Source organism: Rhinolophus ferrumequinum, chromosome 21, assembly GCF_004115265.2.
Source record: "Rhinolophus ferrumequinum isolate MPI-CBG mRhiFer1 chromosome 21, mRhiFer1_v1.p, whole genome shotgun sequence".
Taxonomy (NCBI): Eukaryota; Metazoa; Chordata; class Mammalia; order Chiroptera; family Rhinolophidae; genus Rhinolophus; species Rhinolophus ferrumequinum.
In genome coordinates, this window is record NC_046304.1 from 38280682 (window position 1) to 38303628 (window position 22947).

General features: G+C 48.5%; 3 protein-coding genes across 9 annotated transcripts; 2 read left to right on the plus strand and 1 right to left on the minus strand.

Annotated features, from left to right (window-relative positions):
- The first annotated feature begins 1578 nt into the window (after positions 1 to 1578).
- On the plus strand, positions 1579 to 5734 carry COASY (Coenzyme A synthase). 5 transcript variants are annotated; one of them, XM_033091323.1, is made up of 10 exons: positions 1579 to 1697; positions 2092 to 2802; positions 3404 to 3618; positions 3876 to 4007; positions 4141 to 4330; positions 4391 to 4476; positions 4656 to 4740; positions 4911 to 5008; positions 5098 to 5244; positions 5346 to 5734. In XM_033091323.1, the coding sequence occupies exons 2-10, from the start codon at positions 2103 to 2105 to the stop codon at positions 5403 to 5405; spliced, it is 1713 nt and encodes a 570-aa protein (XP_032947214.1). In that variant the 5' UTR covers positions 1579 to 1697; positions 2092 to 2102; the 3' UTR covers positions 5406 to 5734. The 5 variants fall into 5 exon arrangements, with proteins under 5 accessions (XP_032947214.1, XP_032947216.1, XP_032947213.1 ...); XM_033091325.1 differs by having other exon boundaries at positions 4412 to 4476; XM_033091322.1 differs by having other exon boundaries at positions 1580 to 1697; positions 1849 to 2802.
- Positions 5735 to 6425: 691 nt separating this feature from the next.
- On the plus strand, positions 6426 to 10826 carry MLX (MAX dimerization protein MLX). Of its 2 annotated transcripts, XM_033090930.1 has the most exons (8): positions 6426 to 6569; positions 6979 to 7015; positions 7457 to 7546; positions 7822 to 7928; positions 8157 to 8256; positions 8455 to 8554; positions 8920 to 9121; positions 9883 to 10826. In XM_033090930.1, the coding sequence occupies exons 1-8, from the start codon at positions 6528 to 6530 to the stop codon at positions 9937 to 9939; spliced, it is 735 nt and encodes a 244-aa protein (XP_032946821.1). In that variant the 5' UTR covers positions 6426 to 6527; the 3' UTR covers positions 9940 to 10826. The 2 variants fall into 2 exon arrangements, with proteins under 2 accessions (XP_032946821.1, XP_032946822.1); XM_033090931.1 differs by lacking the exon at positions 7457 to 7546 and having other exon boundaries at positions 6428 to 6569.
- Positions 10827 to 10963: 137 nt separating this feature from the next.
- Positions 10964 to 22927, minus strand: PSMC3IP (PSMC3 interacting protein). 2 transcript variants are annotated; one of them, XM_033090929.1, is made up of 8 exons: positions 21757 to 22927; positions 21556 to 21656; positions 21289 to 21378; positions 12434 to 12545; positions 11548 to 11693; positions 11390 to 11448; positions 11187 to 11246; positions 10964 to 11105 (listed from the first exon to the last, which is right to left on the minus strand). In XM_033090929.1, exons 1-8 carry the CDS (start codon positions 21935 to 21937, stop codon positions 11090 to 11092), a joined length of 765 nt encoding a protein of 254 aa, XP_032946820.1. In that variant the 5' UTR covers positions 21938 to 22927; the 3' UTR covers positions 10964 to 11089. The 2 variants fall into 2 exon arrangements, with proteins under 2 accessions (XP_032946820.1, XP_032946819.1); XM_033090928.1 differs by having other exon boundaries at positions 11390 to 11443; positions 21757 to 22189.
- Between the last annotated feature and the right edge of the window lie 20 nt (positions 22928 to 22947).

The following is a 22947-nucleotide window of genomic DNA, read 5'->3' on the forward strand; positions in this document are numbered from 1 at the left end:
ATGTTTCAGGGTGTTTCCTGACAGTCTTTGCAGCTTGCTTCTTCAAACCGGTCCTCTCTTTAAAATCCAACTTAAAATGTCTCCTGGAAGAAGCCTGGCCTCAGGGCCTTTGTGGCTATATTACTTTCCATCCTTGACTCCAGGGGCAGATCCAGGTTCTGTGGGGCGAGGCTTATACACTCTGGGGGGACCTCTTTAAGAATACAAAAAAAAAGCACACATAATTGTGAAAGTTAGCATCTATTTTGTTTGGGAAAATAAAACACAGCACATTACTAGAGTCTTGGATATTGATTTCCCTCCTTTTTTGAGAGCTCCATAGACAATTTACCTGAAATGTTTCCCGATGGCAACTTGGCTTCCCCTCCCCACGGAGACTACCAAGTCCAGCTTTTCCAGCTTTTCCAGCACTCATTAGCTTCCCGGTAAACCTTCGCCTCCCACTCTTGCCCCCTTTCTTCCTGTTTACAGAGCCCATCCTCTAGCAGCTCAACAGAACTCACATGTAGAGCTCTCCTCCTCTTCCTCTCTCCTGCGAACTGGCGCATCACTGCTTTTTTGGTTTTGTTTTGTTGGCGGGGGAGGGGGGGTTTGTACAGCATCTCACGGGAGTCATGAAACATGGTGTCTGTCATTACCTCCCTTATATGTTCCTGAAATATACAGGGCCTCAATTTTCCCATTTGTGAAATAAGGGCTTGGACAGAGTTGTCCTGTGGCCTGCTATGTGAGGATCCTCAGACAGGGGGTGGGGTGGGGGGTGAGGGAGCTTCAGGACGCTGAGCCCTAATTTAAGCACTACCCTGCAACACCTCCGTCCCAGCACTTTATTAAAAAAGAATGTCAGGGGCTGCCGGATGGCTCAGTTGGTTAGAGTGCGAACTCTGAACAACAGGGTCGCCAATTCGATTCCCACATGGACCAGTGAGCTGTGCCCTCCACAACTAGACTGAAGGACAACACCTAGGAGTTGATGGGCTCTGGAGAAACACACTGTTCCCCAATATTCCCCAATTAAAAAAAAAAAAAAAAAAAAGGCCCGGCCCAGTGGCTCAGGCAGTTAGAGCTCCATGCTCCTAACTCCCAAGGCTGCCGGTTTGATGCCCACATGGGCCAGTGGGCTCTCAACCACAAGGTTGCAAGTTCAATTCCTGCAGTCCCACAAGGGATGGTGGGGCTGTGCCCCCTGCAACTAGCAATGGCAACCGGACCTGGAGCTGAGCTGCGCCCTCCACAACTAAGACTGAAAGGACAACAACTTGACTTGGAAAAAAAAAAAAAAAAGTCCTGTTTAAAAAAAAAATACTTTGTCAAAAAAAAAAAAAAAGAAAGCCAGGTGTGCTGCCTTTGCTGCTGTCTCCTGGAAAACCTGGCTGAAGCCAATCTTTCTCTCAGCGTCTGAAGGGCATCGTGAAATGGGCTTTCAAGTTCGCCTGTCCTCCCCTGTGTGACTAGTACCACCTAGGAAAACAGCTTCACCCATTTCCAAAGCTTCTGCGCTCGGCCCCGCCCCTTGATAGGACGTGCCCAACCCTAAGAGAAATCTCGCGACAATTCCTCTCCAAACAGAAGTTGAGACTTTTGGCCTTCCTTGGATTCCGTAGCTCGGAGTCGCAGTTCCTGAACTAGTGTTTCCGGGTCGCGTCCGGGGAAAGCCTCGGCGGTGGTGCCAGCGGAACAAAATCCTGGAGGTCTCAGTAAGTAGGGGACCGAGCCGAGCACGAGCGTCCTCCTCTAGTCCCCCCCTTTGATTCCTTGAAGACCCTGTTGCAGCTTAGTAAGACAGCCCAGGGTTTCTGGACCCCCATACCTATGACTTAGGAGCTCCTGTCCATTTTCCTCTCCCAGGATTTCGATTCAGCGAGTTCACTGCTCTGTCTGAGAAATGAGGAAATCGAGTCTTAGAGCACACCCCCGAGGCGCCTTTTACCAAGCCCGGCCCCTCCCCCGGGTTCCTCTCGATTGGCACTGAGACCCCGTGCCAGTCTTGGCTCCATGCCCCCTATCTTGGGTCCAAGGCCCCGTACGGAGATCGGCCTCAGGCACGTCGCCCTTCAGTCACCCTCGCCTGGTCTCCCTGACTGTCTGCAGGCCTAGGCAGCATGGCCGTATTCCGGTCGGGCCTCCTGGTACTGACGACGCCGCTGGCCTCCCTGGCCCCTCGCCTGGCCTCTATCCTGACCTCGGCGGCCCGGCTGGTGAATCACACGCTCTATGTACACCTGCAGCCAGGCATGAGCCTGGAGGGCCCGGCTCAGCCCCAGTCCAGCCCCGTGCAGGCCACGTTTGAGGTTCTCGATCTCATCACGCACTTCTACGCCGGCGCCAACGTCCACACGCACCTGGACGTCAGAATCCTGCTGACCAATATCCGAACCAAGAGCGCCTTTCCCCCTCCGGTGCCCAGCTCAGTCCAGAACCTGGCCCACCCGCCGGAGGTGGTGCTGACTGACTTTCAGACCCTGGATGGAAGCCAGTACAACCCGGTCAAGCAACAACTGGAGCGTTATGCCACAAGCTGTTACAGTTGTTGTCCGCAACTGGCTTCAGTGCTACTCTATCCCGATTATGGACCTGGAGAGCTGTCTGTGGAGCCCCTGGCTGTCCCCTTACCCTGCACAATCAGGCCATCCTCCCCCGTGCCCATATCTCCAAAGAAGCCGGTGCGTGGCTACCACCGTGGGGCTGTGGGTGGCACGTTTGACCGCCTGCACAATGCCCACAAGGTATTGCTCAGTGTCGCGTGTATCCTGGCCCAGGAGCAGCTTGTGGTGGGAGTAGCAGACAAAGACCTGTTGAAGAGTGAGTGAGAGAGACCCTGGATTAGGGTGGTGGAGGACCCCCAAAACTTCTTACACCCACCAATGCCAAGATTGAGGAAGGGTGGGGTCATCCATTGCTTTCCACCCTCTCCCAAATGTCACAGTGCCTGACGCTCAGTTGGTGCTAAGGAAGTTTTGTTAAGTGAATAAAGTCAGCCTTCTCAGTGTGTGGTCTAGTCACCACTCAATCAGAATTCCCCCAAATGTGGAGCCAAAGAATCTGTACTTTTAAACCCTAAAGTTTGACACCCTGGGAATAAATGGGTGAGTGAGCTGTGGGTAGTAGTGGCAGAGACCGTAAGAAGGGACTGGAGGATGACATGGTTCTTGGAAGTCTCTGTCTGGCTCTGATGCTCGCTGGCACTGCTAGTTCTCCGCACGCATGCCAGTCCTTGCAACGACTACTGTCCTTGCCTGCTGCCTGCCCCTCATAGCTTTCCCATCACAGACCACTTCCCAGTTTAGCCCTTCCTTCCTGCCATCCCCTTCTGGAGATAGGATGCTTAGGGACACTTCCCCAAACTGTTCCACACTCTTCCTCCCCAATAAAAAGATCTCACTGTTCTGGGCTCCTTCCTCAGGCAAGTTGCTCCCTGAGCTGCTCCAACCCTACGCAGAACGCGTGGAACATCTGAGTGAGTTCCTGGTGGACATCAAGCCCTCCTTGACTTTTGATATCATCCCCCTGCTGGACCCCTATGGGCCTGCTGGCTCTGACCCCTCCCTGGAGTTCCTGGTGGTCAGCGAGGAGACCTATCGTGGGGGGATGGCCGTCAACCGCTTCCGCCTTGAGAATGTAACCCCTGAGGGAGACCGGCAGAGGGAGTGGATGGGGACGGGGAAGGCCATTGTGGGGGGCTGTTGAAAGTCCCATGAGCCCAGAGGAGGGAAGAGAGGGCTCAAGGTGGCGGAAAGAGTCAAGGAGGAACTGGTTCCCAGGTTGCCCTCTGAGGCAAGCTCTACCTCTAGAGTGAGTAGGGGAGGATAGGAGCAAGTGTTTGCCCTTCTTCATCTCACCGCTTCCCTCTCTTCACTCCTCTTTCTTTACGTCAGGACCTGGAAGAGCTTGTCTTGTACCAGATCCAGCAACTGAAGGACCTAAGCCACAAGGAAAATGAAGAGGACAAAGTCAGCTCCTCCAACTTCCGCCAGCGAATGCTGGGAAACCTGCTTCGGCCGCCATATGTAAGCACGTCCTCCGGCCCTCCCCCCCTGCTTGGGTGGGCTGGAAATAGTGGAGGGTAGAGACCGAAGTGTTCACCCCAAGCATGAGCCTGAGGATCCTAGTAACTGGGGGGTTCTCTCTCATCTACCCCAGGAGAGGCCAGAGCTCCCCTTGTGTCTCTACGTGATTGGGCTGACAGGCATCAGTGGCTCTGGGAAGAGCTCAATAGCTCAGCGACTGAAGGGCCTGGGGGCCTTTGTCATCGACAGTGACCAACTGGGCCATCGGGCCTATGCCCCAGGTGGTCCTGCCTACCAGCCTGTGGTGGAAGCCTTTGGAACAGGTAATAACTAGAGAGGGCTAGAGGAGGGCTAAAGGGAGGAGATGGCCTGGTCTTGCCCAGTCCTCTATCTCTGTCATCCAGATATTCTGCATAAAGATGGCATTATCAACAGGAAGATTCTGGGCAGCCGGGTTTTTGGCAACAAGGTAAACACAATGCTGCAAGGGTTCTCAGCTGCTCTAGACCCGGGGGTTGGGACCCAGTGGACTTCTGGTCTAGCTCAGAATGCCAGTTCCCATTCATCTGTTCTCAACTACCTCCTCCCTCGAGCTGGCTCTGTCACCAAGGGGAGGTAATCACTGCCCACTCCCTCCGTCCTCCTCAGAAGCAGCTGAAGATGCTCACGGACATTATGTGGCCAGTTATCGCAAAGCTGGCCCGAGAGGAAATGGATCAGGCTGTGGCTGAGGGTGAGTGCAAGGGATGATGGGAGCAGCCAAGGGGCACAGTTAAGCAGATGCTCCCCCTGGGAGTTTCCCCATCCCAAGCCAGACCATCCACATTCCCAGGGACAGTTTCATTGGATCTCTGGTAGCAAGTGGCAGGATGCTGCTGGCAGTGAGTGGGGGTCTCTCCACAGGAAAGCATGTGTGCGTGATCGATGCTGCCATGCTCCTTGAAGCCGGCTGGCAGAACATGGTGCATGAGGTGTGGACCGTTGTCATCCCTGTGACTGAGGTATTTGGACCCCACTGCCACCCCATCCCCACTGCACACTGCATCCTGCTCTCAGCCAGTGGGCTGACAGATGTCATGTCTGCACTCAGGCTGTACGACGAATTGTGGAGAGGGATGGCCTGAGTGAGGCTGCGGCTCAAAGCCGGCTGCAGAGCCAGATGAGTGGGCAGCAGCTTGTGGACCAGAGCCACGTGGTGCTGAGCACCTTGTGGGAGCCACATGTCACCCAGCGCCAGGTTGGTGCCCAGGGAAAGGCTGGGTTGTGGGGAGTGAGTTTCCGCTGGGTGCCTGCCTGACCTGGTCCTCTCTTCCTCCCAACATTCTGGCCTGCCTAAAGGTGGAGAAAGCCTGGGACCTCCTGCAGAAGCGCATCCCCAAGACACCCTCAGGACCATGACTGACAAGGAGTTTCCTCTGGGGCCAGATTGGCCCCTGGAGCTCCCAAGAGATCCAGTGGTGAAGAGGAATGGGGGCCTCGATGCTCACCCTGGCGTGGGCCTGAGGGCTCTGAGCTAAGCTGGGCAGGGCAGGGCTGGGCCTGGTGGACACAGGAAGCCTACCTAGCTGCTGGTGTTGGGCCAGCACAGGATGTGGCTCACGGGGGAGCAGGCTCCTTTGGCATTCCAACCCCATTCTTGCCTACAGGTGTCTGATACCTACAGCTGATTGGGGCTGGGGCAAATGCGGGAACGTGTAACAGAATTAAAGGTGAATGTTTCCAGGTGATGTCTGTATGGTGTCTGCTTCCTGCTCCGATGTCTCTGGGTATCTGGACACTTGAACCACGAGTGCAGGGCCCAGGCCTGAGTTGGAAGCCAGGAGGAGTGCAGTGGCTAAGAGCATGGCCTTTGGAGCTAGCCAGCCTGAGGCCAGCTTTGGCTCTGTCACTGACTAGCTGTGTGCTTTTGGACAAGTTACAGGCTTTCTAGGTTCCTCAGTTTCTTTATTTCTAAAGTAGCATAACTTGGCCAGTGATCTCTTTGAAAGCATTAATTCCACAAGTATACTGCCAGACGGTAGGCTGGGTGTTGGAGGACCATCCTTCAACAAGCCAGGCGGCCTTCTGCCATCACAGAGCCTGCAGCTCGGTGAGGTAGGACGAGGTGGCCAGGACTACAAGTGGTGAGCGAGCAGGCTGGCCTGGGGGAAATGTGTACCCGGGAGCCGTCGTGGCCTGGCAGTGGGCGTGCGCACAACTATCTGTGACATTATTAGGACAAGCCTTTTGAGGGGACACCATTTCATAGAATGTGTTTCATGTCGCTGCCACCCCTGAGTGCCTACCCCAAGGGAGGGAGGGACCGACAGGGAGAACGTCCCCAAGGCCACCTGCGTCGGCTGGAACACCAGGATCGGCCCACAGCGGGTTCAGTGTCTCCGGGTTGCGCACGCACACCACACGCCCCGCCCCTGTCCCTCAGTCACGGGTTGGTGGGTTTGGGTCACGTGGGTGCGCTTCGCCTTTTCCTCACGGCTGGGGACCCGCGGGGTGGCTAGTTTCCGGAGCTGTGGGTCTGAGATGACGGAACGCGGCGCCTCTCCGGAGGACCCCTGGGTCAAGGCAAGCCTTGTGGGCGCGCACGCCGGTGGGGGGAGAGCGAGTCTGGAGCGTGCACGTAGGGGGTCCGGAAGATGAGGGAGTCCCTCCGGTCCCCGAAGCCCCCCTCTGGGGCTGCAGGGAAGACAGCTCACCCCCCACGTGTGCCAAAGTGGGGAGACGACTGAGGCTTGTGTGCGCGAGTGTGGGGGGACAGGGTTAAGGGCTGGGGAGGGGGAGGGGGAGGGGGAGGACTGCGGCGGGCAGGATCATGCCGAGAGGTGGCACCCCCACGGCCTAGCCAGTCTTGACTGGGGGCAGGGGGATCCTCCATTGCCTGTGCACCGCGGTGTGTGTGTACGCGCAGAGTGAATGGAAGCGGCTTCCCCCAGGGGCCGAGGTCTGATGAGTCTCTCCCTTTTCGGCGCCGCAGGTGGAGTATGCCTACAGCGACAACAGCCTGGACCCGGGTAAGTGCCGCCCACATCGGCTTCAGCTCGGGAGTGACACTCCCACTTCAGCCTTATAGATTCGCGTGGCCTTGCCAGCCACACCTGACCACAGCCCACTGTCCCTGAGCCTGAAACAGTGAGGGAAGGGGCAGGAAGCATCCGCGGTGACCCCTAGTTCCCTCTGCTCTGGAGCTGGTCACTGTCTCACCCTCATCATGTCCAGATGCTCCTTCGTGAGCCAGCGGGTATCATTGTAGGCCCGTGGAGCAGTACAGACGGTAGGGACAGGAGCATTGCAACATGGCACTACCAGGACTGGGGCCCAGGATGGCTGGCTTTGGGGTTGAAAGAGAGGGATCAGCATTTAAGGATCAGGGAGCCATTATGCCCACAGGTTTCTGAGGGCCCAGCAGTGCCCCCCCTCGCGACCCCTTAGTGATCGGGGCCTCTCTTTTCCAGGGCTTTTTGTAGAAAGCACCCGCAAGGGGAGTGTAGTGTCCAGAGCTAATAGCATCGGTTCCACCAGTGCCTCTTCTGTCCCCAACACAGGTAGGCAGTAACATTCCCCCCACTCGGCTGGGCTCAGGTACGCCATGGTTCTAGTGTCTTTCCGAGACAGGAAGCTCCAGCCATCCACATGGGGGTGCTAGAGCCCTAGCGCTAGATGCAGGGTCTCACCATCTTTCACCTCATCTATCATATTAGGTTCCCAAGTCCATCTGCCATCTGGGCACCAGGTTCTTCTTCCCAGTTAGGGAAAGGTGGACTAGCTGGGCCTCACTGGGCCCCAGAATGACCTCTCCTGTCCCCAACTCTGAGCGTAGATGATGAGGACAGTGATTACCACCAGGAGTCCTACAAGGAGTCCTACAAGGACCGGCGGCGGCGAGCACACACTCAGGCTGAACAGAAGAGGAGGGACGCCATCAAGGTGACTGGAGGGCCCTGCATATTCCAGAGGCACTGGGCCCTGACCCCATCAGTCCCGAGCCGCCTTGGGGGCAGCTCGTCTAGTCCCTGGACATGAATACCTCCCTCCTTCCAGCCCCTCACCCCTTTTAGTTTGTGAGCATGAAACGGTGTCATGGAAGAAAAGTTTCGTGTCAATTTGCCTTAACCCCTCCGAGCTAAGGGACCCTTTTCTGTTGCGTCTCCACAGAGAGGCTATGACGACCTTCAGACCATCGTCCCCACCTGCCAGCAGCAGGACTTCTCCATTGGCTCCCAAAAGCTCAGCAAAGCCATCGTTCTACAGAAAAGTATGGGCAGGGAGAGCACTGGAGGGGTGGGAGCCAGCGGGGCGGTGAGATGGCTAGCCGCATCTCCACTTTCAGCCTGGCCCTGGGGGGGGTTGTAGTGGGGGCGTTGGGGTATGGGGAAAGGGGAAACAGAATCAGCCTTGGCCTTCTGGTTCAGACTTCCTCTGTGCTCACCTCCTCTTCCCGCCCCCACCCTAGCCATTGACTACATCCAGTTTTTGCACAAGGAGAAGAAGAAGCAGGAGGAGGAGGTGTCCACTCTACGCAAGGACGTCATGGCCCTAAAGATCATGAAAGTGTAAGAGGGGCGTTGAACGGGGAGAGCCAGGCTTCTGGGGGCTCAGGCCAGTGTCAGTTCACACCCACCCCTTTTTTCAAAGGCCACATCAGAAGATTCACTCAGGTGGCTACTTAGAGACAGGACTCTGTACCCCAACAGTCCCTAACACAGGAGACACTCTGGAAAAGCCTATTGGATTAATGAAAGAAAGCTTAGAGAAGACGTGTCTCCATTCTTGACCTAGAAGCAGTAGCTAGCTGATGTTGACTATATCTCAAATGTCTCTGGGAATCCCCTGCCTGGGGGGACATAGGGTAACCCTATCATTGTCCTGGGCTGGGAGAGCTGCCTCAGTACCTGAGCCCCGGCCTGCTTCCTTTCAGGAACTATGAGCAGATTGTGAAGGCCCACCAGGACAACCCCCACGAAGGGGAGGACCAAGTCTCCGACCAGGTGAAATTCAACGTGTTTCAAGGCATCATGGACTCCCTGTTCCAGTCCTTCAATGCCTCCATCTCCATGGCCAGCTTTCAAGAGCTGTCGGCCTGTGTGTTCAGCTGGATTGAGGAGCACTGTAAGCCTCAGGTACGGGGCGGCGGTGGTCACTGCTCAGGCCCAGGGGCCCAGGCCATTTCCAGAGAAGCAGGTAGCAGCTTTTAGGTCTCGTCAGGGTGTCACTACAACTTTCAAAACTCTCGTTTCCCCCTTCTTTACTTTCTAAGGCCCAAATTTTCCTGTTAATGGTTTCATTTGGCAAGTATGATTGAGCACTTACTCCTGCGAGGCTGAGCTTGGCCTTGGTTTTAGCTCATGTGGCGGCCGTCTTGGTCACTCCTCGGCTGCCCAGTATGGAAGGCCCCATTACTTGCAGCAGAATTACCTGTGGTTTTTGAAAAAATTCCTGGCCCCCACCCGCAGACCTACTAAAGCATTTCCTAGGGCTTTTCAGTATCATTCGTAATGGTGCAGTATTATACTGAGTCTTCTGCTTTTGAGACCTGGTTGCTTTTTCTGAGGCTTGAACTTGTATCTGAGATTCTTTCCTTTTTTGTTTTCCATCGTTTTTATTGTGAGACACTTTAAACATACTGCAACATCGAGAGGATTTTTACAATGAACCTTCACATACCTACCACCTAAATCCTACCATTAACATTTTCTATGTTTATCACTAGCTGTCCACTCTTCCATCCTGTTTTGGGGGCATTGCAAAGTAAACCGCAGACGTCTGATTCCCGGGGCTTTTGTTACTGTGCACTAAAGAGCATACCTGGTCAGGCAGGTGTCACTAAGGTAGCTCGGTGCCCTCACCTGAGCACCATCTCTTTCTCTGCTGTCCCCACCAGACCCTACGGGAGATCGTGATCAGTGTCCTGCACCAGCTGAAGAACCAGCTTTACTGACTGGCTCTTGGAACCTGTAGAACAGCCAACGAGAGGCCTTGAGTCTCCTGCTCGGCCAGAGCCGGTCGTACAGCAGTCAGGTGGTTTTTCCTTGGTGTTTGGCCCCCTCATCCTCAGTGGGGCTGGGGAATTTGTTTTGTGAAAGCTTCTGATTAATTTATTATATTGACCATAGAGCTCGAACCTACCCAGTCTTCCCCCCTGCCCCACAGAAGTCCTTGGGATGGGTGTAAGGAGTAAAAAGAAACACTCCGAGCGCCATGAAGGGTGGAAGGGCTCCTCGTGCCTAGGCTAGAGCTGCCTGTCAGCCCAAGGTGAAGCCAGGGCTTTCTGGGCAGCTCAGGGCAGGGCTGCCAGGTTCCTGCCCTCGCCTCCTACTCTATCACCTCTCGCTCCTCCCCCACTCTGGGCAGTACACTGAAACAGCCTGTCCGCCTACTCTTGCCCTCTCTGTCCCCACAGGCAGGAGCATTGCACAACAATCAAGAATGGCACAGCACCACATACTAAAGCTTTTATTTTTCTAAATACCAACAATGCAGTTTTGCTAAAGTTACAATTTTAGAAAATTAACAGGGCCTCAAAACCACTCCCAGTCTTTCTGTCAAATGTATCTGTTGCCACCACCTGAGTGCTGCCTACATTTCTCCCAGGACTTGGGGGAGAGTGAAAGGGTGAAGGCCGCCTGGGATCTAGACCCCAGGAGAGTCCGGGATATGGCCCTGGGCACCTCGAATGCTGTGTATAGTAGCCTCTCTACCCCTGTCCCCCAGGCTCCCTTTTGCCTTCCTCAGGTTTGATATGTGGAAGGTTTGATTATCCAGAGGAAATTAAATATTTTTATATCAAATTATGTTACAATAAATATTGGCAAATGCTTGCGTTTAGCGTTGTTCCAAGTGTAAGTGTTAAGCTCAAGCAATTGAAATGTGGACAATGCAGTGAGTGTGACCATCCACTCCAGGCAACCAGTGCTCCCTCCCTTCGCCTAATACTCTGGTTTATGGCCCGCTCCCAGCTGCTCTGCTCAAAGGTGGAAAGCAGCAGAAATAACAAAAAGCCGGCCCGAACATCTCCGTCCTCATCCCCTAGTCCTGCCAGAAGGGCTCTCAGGGGTCTGGGAGAGTGACACTGTAATCTTCATCGGTCTCTATCCCAACTTCCTCCTGCGGAGCAGCAAGACAAGTGAATGAGGTCTCCCCAGATGAAACTCCAGGGGAACAAGGAAGGGAGAGAGAACCACTTACAAAGAACTGCTTCTTGCTCTTGGCGTATCCTTCAAGGATTGCATCACACAGCTCTGTTGCCTGATAAGAAACAAGATGCCTTTGCAGAGGGCAGTCCTTGGTCCTGCCTGACAGATCCAGGAGATTGGGCAGCCGTTTCTCCAGGGGGTGGGGGTGGGGAGGGTGCCATTTTCTAGGGCCTGCCTTAGAGCCCCTGCACTTACCATCCTCTTGCGCTTCCTCCACTCCTTGCAGTACTTCTGCTTCTCTCTGTACACCTAGACCGGAAACAGGTTCCTCTGACCCCCCAGTCCCACAGCACAAGCTGGGGTCAACCCTTGTCCTCCTTCCTCTGCACAGGCTGCCCTCCCTCCCAACCTACCTGCTCTTTCTCTTCTGGGGTCACATGGTTGGTGGCTGCTTTGATGTTCCTCAGTCTTTCTGTGTAGCCAGCACATTCCTTCTTTAACTCCTGGATCTCCTTCTGCATCTCCGGTGTGGTCAGGGCACTAGTTAACTCCTTCAGCTCTGAAACCACATCTCCCTGAAATTACTCACTACCCCCAAGGAAGGGGTTCTCTTTTTCCCAGTGGGCGCTCCCTGGGGGAGGAGACCACGCCTCCACTTGCTCTGGGTTCTACACACAGGGTCCAGAATGGGCCCCTTATCCCGGAAATGCTCAGGAGAGATTAAGGCATACAGAATTACCCGTTTATTCTAGTTTCCTTTCCTCCCCCATAGTGGTAGGGTACAAGGCTGAACAGACAGTTAGCTGTAGCCAGTTAAAGAATCAGGAAATAAAGGAAAGTGTGGGAACAGTATACCGTGTTTTCCCGAAAATAAACCTCAGTTAAGATCGTCAGCCAGACAGACACATTTAGTACATTATAACGATGTTCCAGAAGAAGATGACATGACTGTATTTGAATGAATGTAGATTGTTGTACATGAAAAAATAAGACATCCCCTGAAAATAAGCCCTAATGTGTCTTTTGGAACAAAAAATAATATGAGACCTGGTCTTATTTTTGGGGAAATACGGTACTAATAAATCAAGGTAGGGAAAGCAAACGCATGTCTTGGCCATTTGTATTTCAAAAGCCGTGAGTTGTCATACATTTCTTTTAATGTAAGGCCTATGGCAGCCCAGCAAAGGGCTTTTCACTGCAACGCAACAACACCGCAGTCAGCGAACAATTCACTTATAATTCCTGACCTCCAGACTGACCCTGACACTAGAGGCACCTCTGGGGCCTGCCCAGTCCTACCAGCCTCCATGTGACGGCAGCTCTGCTGCAAGCTCTGCACCTTGGCAGTGAGGGCCACGATTTTGGCGTCCAGGCCTTGGAGGTCGGCATCACTCACCATGTCAAACTGGTCCTGCCAGAGACAAAAGGAAAAAGAGAAGTGGGCTGATGTGTGGCATGGGATGGGAACCCACATCTGGAAAGGCAACATTCACATACACTCAAGAACCTGGGGACTCCCCAACCCTCGGAAGGGTCTGGGAAAACAGTGGGAGGGTACGTTTGAGAAATCATTCAGCTTAGTGCTGGGTCCAGCAAAAAGGTATCCAAGTTGAAACCTGACGCTGTCCTCAAGAGGCTTCTAGGTTGGGAGGACACTGATTAGGACAGCAATACTTCCGTTTAGTGGTCAAACATCTCACTGGGTTGAAAGAGTAAAGAAACATTCCTCCCAAATAGTGATACCTAAATTAGGGGTTTCCATAAGAGGAAGTGAAGACTCCAGACAGGCAGTCATGGTGGGCGGTACTCAGTTAAGGGACTCCAGTAAAATTCTGAGGAGCCTCTCCAGTGACAGACCACCTGCTAGAAAAGGACTGTGCTCAGTGGGGGTCTTGTCAGTTGGTAAACGGGAGCAGGTTAGAAAGGACGTGAATGCCAGTCTGGCAGTCTGGGCTCTACGTTAAGGCAAGGTAAATCTTTAGAGCAGGAGACAGTAAATGACAGCCTGCAAGACAAATCCTGCCAGATGCATGTTTTTGAAAACAAAGATACACCGAAATGCAGCCACACTCATTCATTACCTACTGTCTACGGCTGCTTTTGCTCTACAGTGGTGGCTTGAGTTATCGTGACAGTTGTGTATCTGTGACAAGAGACCATCTGGAAAGCATAAAAATATTAACTGGCTGGTCCTTTACAGAAAAAAGTCTGCCACCTTCTCCTTTAGGGGATCTTCAATAGAATAGTAACACAATGAAACCTATTTTCGGAAAATTAGCCTTGATGGTGGTTTCGTTCAGTTAAATGAGTATTTAATGTCTACTGGACGTTAGATACTGTGGAGGTGCTAAGTAAAGAAAGATGAATGAGAAATGGGGTCTGCCCTAGGACAGTGTAGTGAGGGAGACAAGTAAAAATACAATTACATTCCAGTATGCCTCAAAGTAGGCACCTGCAGTGGGAATTAGAGCATTCTGGGAAGCTTTCTGGAGGTGATGCCTGAGTGAAATCCTAAAGGATGAGTAAGAGTTAGCTGTGCAGAGGAAGAAGAGGAAGAAGGGACTTAAAAAACTCCAGGCAGAAGAAGGACAATGAGCAAAGGATACAGGAATAAAACACATCAATGGTCTAGTATTAATGGATGGAGAAACAATGGACAGGTGAGGCTAGAGGCAGGCTGGGGCCAAGTCTCCAAATGCCTTTTACCTGTTCCAGAGAGCACTAGAGTTTTAAGTAGGGAAATGGCATGACTAGATTTGCATTAACACAGATCAGTCTGGCTGCAATGTTTTATATTTGAGGAGGCCAGGGGACGTATTAGGATGATATTGCAATAGATGGGCAGTGCCTGCACCCGAGCAGTGATGACAGGTACAAAGCAGAGGATGGATTCAAGAAGGGAGAATCAGTTGGACTTGATGACTGAGGACACATATGAGGTAAGGCGAGTTAAGAATGACTCCCTAAAAAGAGGTGAAAGGAAGAAATAAAACAGAATGACTCCCTAGTCTCTGGCTTGAGTAAAGAGTGATTTCATTCAGAAGAGTATAAGAGGAGCCAGTTTTGGGGAGAGATGAGGCATTCTATTTTAGCAATAATGACTCTGAAAGACACCCAGGTGGAGGTCTGGGCTGCAGATACAAAATGTGCGTGTTTAGGGAGGGGAGTGGAGACGGAAGGAAAATCATTTGGCAGACGGTGCTTCTCATCTAGATGACTGGGAATAAGAACTTCCAAGCGGAACTGGATCTTAGTAGCAATAATTCAAGATTTTCCGTCATCTATCGTATTTTAAATCTGGAAATCTCATGAAGTGTGGGTCCTAGCAAGAGGAGTACACACTTTGATTTAAAGGAAGGCTAGGTCCCTGCACCCTCCCAGAGCTAGCAGCAAGCCACAGAAGAAACTGTAGCAGTGAGTGTTGGGTTAAAAAGCATAATATCTACAGCTCTGAGAACTGGAGAGACAGCTCCTAAGTGGCAGACGCACACTGTGGCTAATTCCAGATACAAGGATGAAGATACAGAGGTGAGGCAGCGCAGGTCTGGCAGTTGCCATTACTGGGAGGAGAACACAAGCCACACACATACCAGCAGCCTCTCCCAGCCCACTCTGCCCCCTCCCGTCAAGGCTGATCCCAGAGGGAGCACCTAGGACAGACACCTCAGGCAGTGCAACACTGCATCTGGCTGCTGAGGCAGCACCAGGATTTCAGGGCCTTAGAATCCCTTTGCCCCCATATTCTCCCAAGGGTGGTGTCCTGAGACTGAGGCAACCTAGTCACAGAGGAGAGGCCCACATCCCCAGGGAATACAATGCATTTTCCACCGCCCAGCAGAAATCCAAGAAGCTAGGGCAGTGCAAGAGAAAGTAAAACACTTGTGCTTCAGTACCACCTGCTGGAAAACAAAAGAAAAACCTGATCAACCGGCTAACGAGGTACCACTCTTTAAAAAAAAGGGGGTGGGGGCAGAGTTCATTTCCATAAATGGTTAGGCAGAGAAATAATCCATCAAATACCATGAACAACCAAGGTAATGGGGCAGCTCAGAAAGAAAATTTAAAAACTCCAGAAAATAAACTTAAAGGCATGGAAATGGGTTATTTAAATGACAGAATTCAAGACTCTGGTTCTCAAAAAACTCAACGAGGTGAAAAAAACTCAGGAAATTTAATGAACTCAAATCAAATTAACAAAAGGAATACTTTATCAGAGATTGAAACTGTAAAAAAAAAAAGAACCAAATAGAAATTCTATGGAGATGAAGAATGAAATAGTGAGCTTAGGAAATAGAAATGACCAGATGGAGGAAAGAATTAGTGATATCGAAGATAGAAATCTGGAAATGACGCAGATGGAAGAAGAGAGAGACTTCAAAGCTGAAAAAAATGAAAGAACTCCATCAGGACTGACTCTATCAGAAAGAACAATATAAGAATAATGGGTATACCAGAAGGAAAAGAAAGGGAGAAAAGAGCCTATTCAAACAAATAGTCGACAAGAACTTCCCAAGCCTATGGGAAGAACTGGATCCTTGAATCCAAGAAGCAAACAAAATACCTAATTATGTCAATCCAAAAATACCTTCTCCAAGGCACATTATATTAAAACTCAAAAATTACTGACAAAAAGAATTCTCAAGGCAGAAGGGAAAAGAAGATGGTAACCTATAAAGAAAATCCCACTAGATTATCATCAGAGTTTTCAGCAGAAACTCTACAAGCTAAGAGAGAGTGGAATCAAATATTCAAACTACTGAAAGAGAAATTACCAGCCAAAAATAATATGTCCAGCAAAATTATCCTTTGATCTGAAGGAGAATAAAGACCTTTCCAGACATAGAGAAGCTGAGGGAATTTTCCACCACAAGGACTGCATTACAGGAAATATGGAAGGAGGTTATTATATCTGAAACAAAAAGACAAAAAGATACAAAACTATGAGTAAGACGACTAAACGACAGACAGAAGCAGGAAATTGCAACCCTTATTTAGAATAGGGCCCTATACACTTAAATATGACATAAAGGAGGTTAGAGAGAGACAAGAAGACAATAGCTACTGCAAATCGGAAATGAACTCACAGCATACATAGGGATAATTTGTGACAACAAAAACATAATAGGGGAGGAGGTAAAGGTCTGAATTTGCAAAGGGGAATGGAGATAAGATGCATGCAGAAGAAAAAGAACTACTGTATGTATGAAACTTTTTTTTACATAAATAGTAAGCACACACACAAAAATCCAGAACTTAGGTAAATAACATAAAAAAGGAGGAAACAGGAAAAAAAAAAAATAGACTACAACCAAACTAAAATAACAGACAGAAACACAAGGGCAAAGAAACAATGGAAACACTGAGCTACTTGAAAACAAAATATAAAATGACTTATAGTAAATCCTCATATATCAATAGTCACCCTAAATGTAAATGGACTGAATTCACCAATTAAAAGGCACAGAGTAGCGGACTGGATCAAAAAACAAAACCCAACCATATGCTGCCTTCAAGAGACACAACTCAACTGAAAGGACAAATATAGACTCAAAGTGAAAGGATGGAAAACGATGCTCCAAGCAATGGCATCCAGAGAAAAGCGGGTGGAGTCATACGTGTATCTGACGAAATAGACTTCAAGATAAAAAAGGTAAGGAGACAAAGATGGACAAGACATAACACTTACACTTACCAATATATATGCCCCCAATCAGGGAGCACCAAAATATACCAAGCAATACTAACAGAACTAAAGGGAGAAATTGACCAAAACACAATTATACTAGGGGACCTAAATACCCCATTGACAGCTATGGATAGATCATCCAAACAGAAAATCAATAAGGAAATAATGACCTTAAATGACATTAGACCAAATGGACATAATCGACATTTACAGTATACATGTAAATTGACATTTACATGTATAATCTGGTGTTCTGGGATGAAAGATCCCAGAACACCAGATTATACATTCTTCTCTAGTACACATGGAATATTCTCAAGGATAGACCATATGTTGTGACACAAAACTAGCCTCAACAGATTTTAAAAGACTGAAATCATACTAAGCATATTCTCTGACCACAATGCTTTGAAATTAGAGGTCAACTGCAAAAAAGCAAGAAAAGCCACAAATATATGGAGATTAAACTACATTCTACCAAAGAATAACTGGGTCAAAGAAGAAATAAAAGGAAAGATCAAAAATACACAGAAACAAATGAGAATGGAAGTACAACATATCAAATAGAGCAAAAGCAGTAATAAAAGGGAGATTTATATCATTACATTCCTATCTCAAGAAACAAGAAAAATCCTAAACAAATAACCTAACATTACATCTTAAACTAGAAAAATAAGAATAAATGATGCCCAAAGTCAGCAGAAGAAATAATAAAAATTAAAGCAGAATTAAATGAAACAGAGAACAAAAAGACAATTAAAAAAAGTAATGCAACAAAAAGCTGGTTCTTTGAAAAGATTAATAAAATTGGCAACTCCCTGGCTAAACTCACTAAGGAAAAAAGAGAAAAGACACAAACAAAATCAGAAATGAAAGAGGAGAAATTACAGTGGATGCCATAAAAATACAAAGGATATGCCACCAAATTCAACAACCTAGAAGAAATGGACAAGTTCTTAGGAATATATAACCTTCCTAGACTAAATCATGAAGAACTGGAAAAATCTAAATAGACTGATCAACAGTAAGGAAATTGAAACAATCATCAAAAACCTCCCAAAAAGTAAAAATCCAGAACCAGATGGCTTCACTAGTGAATTCTACCAAACATTCAAAGATGATTTAATACCTGTCCTTCTCAAACTCTTCCAAAAAATTGAAGAGGCAATACTTCCTAACTCATTTTATGAGGCCAACACTATCCTGCTACCAAAACCTGGGGAGGATAACACAGAAAAAGAAAATTATAGATCAATATCTCTGATTAATATAAATGCAAAAATCTTAAATAAAACACTAGCAAATCGAATACAACAATACATTAAAAAGGTTATACATCATGATGAAGTGAGGTTTATTCCAAGGGTGCAAGGATGGTTCAACATGCAAATCGATCAATGTGATACACCACATAAACAAAATAAAGGATAAAATCATATGATCATATCAATAGATACAGGAAAAAGCATTTAACAAGCTATAGCGTCCATTTATGATTAAAACATTAAAAAAAATGTGTATAGAAGTAAAGTACTTCAACATAATAAAGGCCATATATGACACACCTTTAGCTAATATCATACTTAATGGTGAAAAACTGAAAGCTTTCCTCTAAGACCAGGATCAAGTCAAGGATGCCCTCTTTCATCACTATTATGCAACATAGCATTGGAAGTCCCAGCCAGAGCAATCAGGTAAGAGAAAGAAAGAAAAGGCATCCAAACAGGGAATGAAGAAGTCAGATTGTCACTTTTTCCAGAGTACATGATTCTTTAATAGAAAACCCTAAAGACTCCAACAAAAAAACTAGTAGAAACAATAAACAAATACAATAAAGTTGCAGTATACAAAATCAATGTACAAAAATCCATTGCATTCTTATATACCAACAATGAAATTTCAGAAAAGATGGAAAAAACAAACAAACAATTCCTTTTGCAATGGCAACAAAAAAATAAAACACCTAGGAATAAGCTTAACAAAGGATGTGAAAGACCTATGCACTGAAAACTACAAGAGAAACTGAAGAAGACACAAAGAAATGGAAAGATATTCCATGTTCATGGATTGGAAGAATCAACATAGTTAAAATGGTCGTATTACCCAAAACAATATACAGATTTAATGTAATCTCCATCAAAACCCCAATGGCGTTTTTTAAAGAAATAGAACAAACAAATCATCAGATTTGTATGGTATCACAAAAGACCCTGACTTGCCAAAACAATCCTGAGAAAAAGAACCAAGCGGAAGATATCACACTCTCTATCTTCAAATTATGCTACAAAGCAACAATAATCAAAACAACATGGTATTGGCAGAAAAACAGACACACAGACCAACGGAACAGAATTGAGAACCCAGAAATAAACCCATATATGGCAAATAATTTTTTTTTTTTAAGATTTTATTGGGGAAGGGGAACAGGACTTTATTGGGGAACAGTGTGCACTTCCAGGACTTTTTGCAAGTCAAGTTGTTGTCCTTTCAATCTTAGTTGTGGAGGTCACCATTCAGCCGTTGTTAGTTGCAGGGGGTACAACCCACCATCCCTTGCGGGAGTCAAGGAGTTGAACCGGCAACCTTGTGGTTGAAAGCCCACTGGCCCATGTGGGAATTGAACCAGCAGACTTTGGCGTTAGGAGCACGGAGCTCCAACCGCCTGAGCCACCGAGCCGGCCTGGGCAAATAATTTTTGACAAAGGAGCCAAAAACATACAATGGAGAAAAGAAACCCTCTTCAATAAATGGGGCTGGGAAAATTGGAAAGCCACATGCAGAAGAATGAAACTGGACTGCTTTCTGTCATCATACACCAAAATTAACTCAAAATGGATCAAAGACTTAAATATAAGACCTGAAACAATAAAATGCATAGAAGAAAACATGCGTACTAAACTTATGGACATTGGTCTTGGGAGAGAATTTTATGAATTTGACCTCAAAGACAAGGGAAGTGAAAGCAAAAATAAATGAATGGGACTATATCAAACTAAAGCTTCTGCACAGGAAAAGAAACCATCAACAAAACAAAGAGGCAACCAACTGAATGGAAGAAGATATTTGCAAACAATACCTCCAATAAGGGGCTAATATCCAAAATATATAAAGAACTCATACAAATCAACAACAAAAAATTCAATTAAAAAGTGAACAGAGGACCTGAACAGACACTTCTTCCCAAGACATACAAACGGTCAACAGATATATGAAAAGATGCTCAACTTCACTAATTATTAGGGAAATGCAAGTCAAGACTACAATGAGATACCACTTCACACCTGTTAGAATGGTTATTATCAACAAAACAAGTAAAAACAAGTGTTGGAGAGGTTGTGGGGGAAAAGGAACCCTCACATACACTGCTGGTGAGAATGTAAATTGGTACAGCCACTATGGAAAACATGGAGTATGGAGGTTCCTCAAAAAAATTAAGAATAGAATTACTGTATGACCCAGTAATCCCTCTTCTGGGTATCTACTGAAAAAATATGAACTTTTCCTTCCTGTTTTCTTTTTTTTTTTTTTTTTAAGAGGGCGCAGCTCAAAGTGGCCCATGCTGGGATCGAACTGGCAACGTTGGTGTTCGTAGCCACGCACTCTAACCAAATGAGCTAACCGGCCGCCCTGAAAACATTTATTCATAAAGATATGTGTACTCCTATCCTATGTTCACTGCAGTATTATTAACAGTGGCCAAGACATGGAAACTGAAGTTTCCTTCGATAGATGACTGGATAAAGATGTGGTACATATATACAATGGAATATTACTCAGCTATAAGAAAAAGATGAAATACTGGGCGGCCAGATGGCTCAGTTGGTTAGAGTGTGAGGTCTTAACAACAAGGTTGCCAGTTTGATTCCCACATGGGCCAATGAACTGCACCCTCCACAACTAGACTGAAAAAAAAAAGGACTTGACATCTTGGAAAAATGCACTGTTCCCCAGTATTCCCCAATAATAATAAAAAGAAAAAAAGAGAAAAGATGAAATACTGCCATTAGCAACTTTAGATTATCAAGCTAAGCAAAATAAATCAGACAGAAAAAGCTGAAAACTGTAAGATTTCACTCAAAAATGGGATATAAAACTGAAAGCGACAAACAAAAACTCATAGACAACAGTATAGTGGTTACCAAGGGGAAAAGGGGCAGGGAGGAGGCAAAAAAGGCTAAAGGGATATTCGGTGAGGGAAGGAGATGACTCTGAGTGGTGAACACAATGCAATATATAGATGATGTATTATAGAATTGTACACTTGAAACCTATATAATTTTATTAACCAATGTCACCCCAATACATTTAATAAAAAAGATAAATACAATGGCTGGGGCCCTTTTTAATGATGTAAGACAGTTGAGTTTCATGGGATGTCTCACGTCTCCCAAAGAGAATTCATACTAGGGACTGATTCACCTAATGTTGGGCTTTCACAGGGGTGATAATCTGCGCAGGTTTCCCTCACCTGGTTCGCAAAATAAATCTTCTGTTTGCCATACATCTTCTCTTTGATCTTGCCTTGTTGGGCCAGCTGCTCCAGCGCCTTCACCACCGCCTGGCAGAAAGGAGGGGACGGAGCAATCGGAAGAGGGACTTCCGGCCGGGCAGTGATGGGGGGGCAGCGCGCTCCAAGCCTTAGGAAGCCCTAGGCTAAAATGGAAGCCTCGAGAGGGCAGAAACCCAGGCTGCTTGGAGGGGTCCCAAGGAGAGGAATCCGGGCGAGGGTCCTCACCGCCTTGCCCAATCCGTGTTCCCGCTGCAGGTTCCCGAACACATCCTGGGCGCTGTAGGGCCGGTTCTGTTCCTGCAGGTACCTCAGGAGGATCTCGGGGGCTACCGGGAGAGACGAGGCAGGGGAGGGGGTTCACTCAGCCGACACCCCCTCCCCCAGCCGCTCTCCTTTTGGTCTCCCCAGAGCCCACGGCTTGATTACCTCCGGCCGCAGCTTCTGCCCGGCCTTTACTCATGGCTTTTCCCGCCGCCAAACTCGGAAAGGCAGACGTTACGGTTGCTCGGGGCAACGGCTCCTTCCGGTGACGGGAGGGGGACTGGCGGAAAGGGAAACCTTCGCGAGGAATGAAAAGACCCTCCCGGGGCACCGTAGTTGACTTCATCCTGGAGATTAGGCGGGGGGCCTGACAGCCGGCCCCCCGGTTTTCTGTGGAGGAGTCGGGTTGCGTAGCGCGCTCCAAACCGCTCCCTTCCTCCCCCTCGGAACGAAGGCGGTAGTAAATCACGCCTGGAAGTTTCGAGACTCCGTCCCAACGGCGGCTGCACACTGGTGATCCTGACCAGGGCCGCGTGTGCGAACGGGAAAGAAACCTCAGGGTCAGTTCCCGCTGTGCAAGCAACTTGCTCAAGGTCACAGGGCAGTTACCCACAGGGACATGTCCTAGGTCACGGACCAGTGCTCTTCGTCAGTTAGTCTTATCATTTGTAAAAGAGGAACAAGAGGTACTAGTAGGAGGGTGGTCGTGAACACTCAATAGAATGTGTAAACGTCCAGGAAAGGGCTGAACGCCACCCGTTTGTCCGATACCCAGCTCCGCACACAGGGGGCGCTCAACTCATGCTGTCGATTTAACGCCAAGGAAAGGTAGGGCTGGGACGGGGCTCTCTTAACCCACAAAACTTGTTAAGTTTCCTGTAGGCCGGGTCAATCTATGGCAACACCTGGCAGGTGTTTTCCACTCCTGCCCACAGTGGCCAATGGGACAAAGTCTAAAATAAGTATTTCTAGTTTCTGAGGTCAGCTGAAGGCCAAAGAGCAGCTGTGCCTGCAGCTCAAACAATCCAGAGCATGGTGCTCCTGTTTAAAGCCTTCTGTTACCTAAAATCTCATTAGCCTTGAAATGTACTTCACGCATTCGGGGGGCAATATTAAGAATTAGAAACGATGGAACTGCAGGCCAAGAGTGCCAGTGACGCTCACGTCTGGGCTCTCTACGGGAGGGGCTAGTGTCCTCAGACCATGGTGACTGTTTTGGAAAAATAGGTATGGGCAAGTGGGTCCTTCACACCTGGGCTGCCTCTTCTGACGCTGTCACCTCCTGGAATTAATCACATCTCAGATTAACAAGACCTATCAAGGGTAGGACACCATTTGACATCAGTCTTAAAGATT

What these genes read in the sequence shown, in the direction of transcription:
- COASY (XM_033091326.1), top strand. Translation starts at nt 1,886, where the DNA reads ATGAGGAAATCGAGTCTTAGAGCACACCCCCGAGGCGCCTTTTACCAA. An exon ending in ACCGCTTCCGCCTTGAGAAT is followed by an intron (nt 3,619 to 3,875) that starts GTAACCCCTGAG and finishes TCTTTACGTCAG; the next exon opens with GACCTGGAAGAGCTTGTCTT. An exon ending in GCCGGGTTTTTGGCAACAAG is followed by an intron (nt 4,477 to 4,655) that starts GTAAACACAATG and finishes CGTCCTCCTCAG; the next exon opens with AAGCAGCTGAAGATGCTCAC.
- PSMC3IP (XM_033090928.1), bottom strand. Translation starts at nt 21,937, where the DNA reads ATGAAGTCAACTACGGTGCCCCGGGAGGGTCTTTTCATTCCTCGCGAA. An exon ending in GGCAGAAGCTGCGGCCGGAG is followed by an intron (nt 21,657 to 21,756) that starts GTAATCAAGCCG and finishes CTCTCCCGGTAG; the next exon opens with CCCCCGAGATCCTCCTGAGG. An exon ending in CCCCAGAAGAGAAAGAGCAG is followed by an intron (nt 11,444 to 11,547) that starts GTAGGTTGGGAG and finishes TTTCCGGTCTAG; the next exon opens with GTGTACAGAGAGAAGCAGAA.
- MLX (XM_033090930.1), top strand. Translation starts at nt 6,528, where the DNA reads ATGACGGAACGCGGCGCCTCTCCGGAGGACCCCTGGGTCAAG. An exon ending in CGGAGGACCCCTGGGTCAAG is followed by an intron (nt 6,570 to 6,978) that starts GCAAGCCTTGTG and finishes TCGGCGCCGCAG; the next exon opens with GTGGAGTATGCCTACAGCGA. An exon ending in GCCCTAAAGATCATGAAAGT is followed by an intron (nt 8,555 to 8,919) that starts GTAAGAGGGGCG and finishes GCTTCCTTTCAG; the next exon opens with GAACTATGAGCAGATTGTGA.